At 69.4% G+C, this 3456-nt stretch overlaps 1 protein-coding gene across 1 annotated transcript; it reads left to right on the top strand.

Annotated features, from left to right (window-relative positions):
- Positions 1 to 331: 331 nt before the first annotated feature.
- LOC135314602 (protocadherin alpha-2-like) lies at positions 332 to 3365 on the top strand. Its single transcript, XM_064458157.1, has one exon. It carries the CDS (start codon positions 332 to 334, stop codon positions 2975 to 2977), a length of 2646 nt encoding a protein of 881 aa, XP_064314227.1. The 3' UTR covers positions 2978 to 3365.
- Positions 3366 to 3456: the final 91 nt, after the last annotated feature.

Here is a 3456-nt window from a genome sequence, read left to right on the forward strand (position 1 = left end):
AAAAGAAATAAAAATAGAAAGAAAGAGAGAAAGAAAATAGCGAGAAGAAAAGTCAAGAGGAGGGAAGAACAACAGCCGGCAGCGGAGGTGCCGAGCGCGGGTGCGGAGGCGCGGGCGAGCGTGGGGAGCGTGTGAGGCGGCGGAGCAGCACACGGTGTCGCTGCAGGCTCAGAAACGGCGGCGGAGCGGCGAGGCGGCTCCGCCCCGGTGCGGCGGAGAGCCCGGCTGTGAGCGCGGGGGGGCGGCGCGGGGCGGGCAGAAGAGCCGGCGCGTCCGTGCGGCGGCGGGGAGCCGTGCGGGGCCCGGGCGGGTGGAGGCAGCGGCGGCGGCGATGGGCGTGTGGTGGGGGCCCGCGGTGCGTGTGCTGGTGCTGCAGGCGGCCTGGGCGCTGGTCGGCGGGCAGGTGCGCTACTCGGTGCCGGAGGAAGCCGAGGCCGGGACGGTGGTGGGGCGCCTGGCGCAGGACCTGGGCCTGGAGGCGGTGGATCCGGAGGCGCGGCGGCTGCGGCTGGTGGCGCAGGGCCGGCGGGCGAGCGTGGAGGTGAGCGGGGCGAGCGGGGCGCTGGTGGTGAGCTCGCGGCTGGACCGGGAGGAGCTGTGCGGGAAGAGCGCGCCGTGCGCCCTGCGCCTGGAGGTGCTGGTGGAGCGGCCGCTGCGCGTCTTCCACGTGGAGCTGGAGGTGACCGACATCAACGACAACGCCCCGCTCTTCCCCGCCGCCCGGAAAAACCTCAGCATCGCGGAATCGTCGCTGCCGGGGTCTCGGTTCCCGCTGGAGGGCGCGTCGGATGCAGATATCGGAGCCAACGCGCAGCTCTCCTACACACTCAGCCCCAGCGAGCATTTCAGAGTAGAGGAAGAAAACATTAACTCGCGTAGTAAATCGCTGTTTCTGGTGCTCGCGAAACCGCTGGACCGGGAGGCGGTGGCTGTGCACCGGTTGGTGGTGACGGCGAGTGACGGGGGCCGGCCGCCGCTGACGGGCATGATGGAGGTGGTGATCTCTGTGCTGGACGCGAACGACAACGCGCCCCAGTTCAACCAGTCGGTGTACAACATGCTTTTGCCCGAAGACGCCTTACGAGGGACACTGGTGGCTCGGGTGATTGCCACGGATCCGGACGAGGGAATAAATGGAGAAGTGATTTATGAAATTGATACGTTAAATCCTCCCTCATCCTCAGATATATTCAGCATCGATGCGAAGAGCGGGGAGATCCGACTCACGGGCGCCCTGGACTTTGAGACAGTTTCTTTGTACGACCTACACATTAAAGCGACAGATAAGGGGACGCCCCCGCTGTCGGGTCACTGCAAGGTGGTGTTGGAGGTGGTGGACGTGAACGACAACGCGCCGGAGGTGTGGGTGACGTCGCTGTCGGTGCCGGTGCCGGAGGACGCGGCGGTGGGGACGGTGGTGGCGCTGCTGAGCGTGTCGGACCGAGACTCGGGGGCGAACGGTCGGGTGCGCTGCGCGGCGTGGCCGCCGTCGCCGTTCGGGCTGGTGTCGACGTTCGCGGGCTCGTACTCGCTGGTGCTGCGGGAGTCGCTGGACCGGGAGCGGGTGGCGGAGTACGAGGTGGAGGTGCGGGCGGAGGACGGCGGGGCGCCGCCGCTGCGCGCCAGCCGCGCGGTGCGGGTGCCGGTGTCGGACGTGAACGACAACGCGCCGGCGTTCGCGCAGGCCGTGTACACGGTGCTGGCGCGGGAGAACAACGCGGCGGGCGCGGAGCTGGCGCGGCTGTGGGCGCGGGACCCGGACGAGGCGGGCAACGGGCGCGTGAGCTACTCGGTGGCGGAGGGCGGCGGCGGGGGCGCGGCGGCGGTGGTCGGGGGGTGGCGCCCGGCGTCGAGCTACGTGTCGGTGGACGCGGAGAGCGGGCGGCTGTGGGCGCTGCAGCCGTTGGACTACGAGGAGGTGCAGGTGCTGCAGTTCGAGGTGCGGGCGGTGGACGCGGGGGAGCCGCCGCTGTGCGGCAACGCCACGGTGCAGGTCTTCGTGGTGGACGAGAACGACAACGCGCCGGCGCTGCTGCCGGCGGCGGGCGGCGGGCCGTGGGCCGGTGCGTCGGGCGAGGCGGCGGCGTCGGGGCCGGGCTCGGGGGCGTTGTGGGCGTGGGCGGCGTGGGGGGCGCCGGCGGGGCAGGTGGTGGCGAAGATCCGCGCGGTGGACGCGGACTCGGGCTACAACGCGTGGCTGCGCTACGAGCTGTGGGAGCCGCGGGAGAAGGGCCCGTTCCGCGTGGGGCTGTACAGCGGCGAGGTGAGCACGGCGCGGGCGCTGGAGGAGGCGGACGGCCCGCGGCAGAGGCTGGTGATCGTGGTGCGGGACCACGGGGAGCCGGCGCGCTCGGCCACGGCCACGCTGAGCGTGTCGCTGGTGGAGGGCGCCGAGGCGGCGCTGGCGGCCGCGGGCTCGTCCTCGTCCTCCTCGTCGTCCCCGTCCTCGTCGGGGGCGGGGCTGCGGCCGGCGGCGGGCGCGGAGGGCGGCGCGGCGGCGGCGGCGGCGGCGGCGGCGACGACGAACGTGTGGCTGGTGGTGGCCATCTGCGCGGTGTCGAGCCTGTTCCTGCTGGCGGTGGTGCTGTACGGGGCGTCGCGGTGGGCGCCGCGGGCGGCCGTGCTGTCGGGGCCCGGGCCGGCGACGCTGGTGTGCGCCAGCGAAGTGGGGAGCTGGTCGTACTCGCAGCGCCAGAGCCGGAGCCTGTGCGTGGCGGACGGCGCGGGCAAGAGCGACCTGATGGTTTTCAGCCCCAACTTCCCGCCGCCGCCCGGTCCCGCGGCGAAGGAGACGCAGCCGGAGCCGCCCGCTCTCCTGGACACGGTCAGTGGCCCTCCCTTTCTCGCCTCTCGCCCCTTCCCCCTTTTTGCTAGTCTCGCCCGAGTCGCCCTTCTCGCCCGCCGCCTGGGCAGGCGGTGGTGGGAGCCGGGCTCAGCCCCGGGGCCTGCGGGCGGTGGGTGCTGGTCGGGTGCTTAGGGCTGTTAACGGGACCTTTGCACCTGCCTTCACGTCCTTGGCGGGGCCCCTCTGCTATTGCTTTGCGGGGAAAAGGAAAGGCATTTCCCCGCCCAGCAGCAGTTACCTGTTTACTGTTCTGGGTGGGAGTTGTTCTCCCGTGGAATGCAGTCACTGCCGAAGTGATGAGAGGGGCTAGGACATGGGCTTTGCAGATGCTCTTGCTTGCTGCTGTGTAGCATTTCCACCCGAGCTTGCTGAAGGGGTGCAAAACAGGCAGGCTGTGGTGGTGACAGTCCCCCAGGCACTATTTGCTGCTTCAACACCGTTGCTGACTGCAGATCACGCTGGTATCAGTATTTTCAAAAACAAACAAAAAATCAGCTCCAAATTTTCCTACAGATTAGTTACCATCCATAACAGTGCTGTGCTCGTCAGCATTTGGGTTGCTCTCTCACAGAAGGAAATCAATGCCCATTGCCACTAGAGCTATCCTGCCA

This window comes from Phalacrocorax carbo, chromosome 8 (genome assembly GCF_963921805.1).
Source record: "Phalacrocorax carbo chromosome 8, bPhaCar2.1, whole genome shotgun sequence".
Classification (NCBI taxonomy): domain Eukaryota; kingdom Metazoa; phylum Chordata; class Aves; order Suliformes; family Phalacrocoracidae; genus Phalacrocorax; species Phalacrocorax carbo.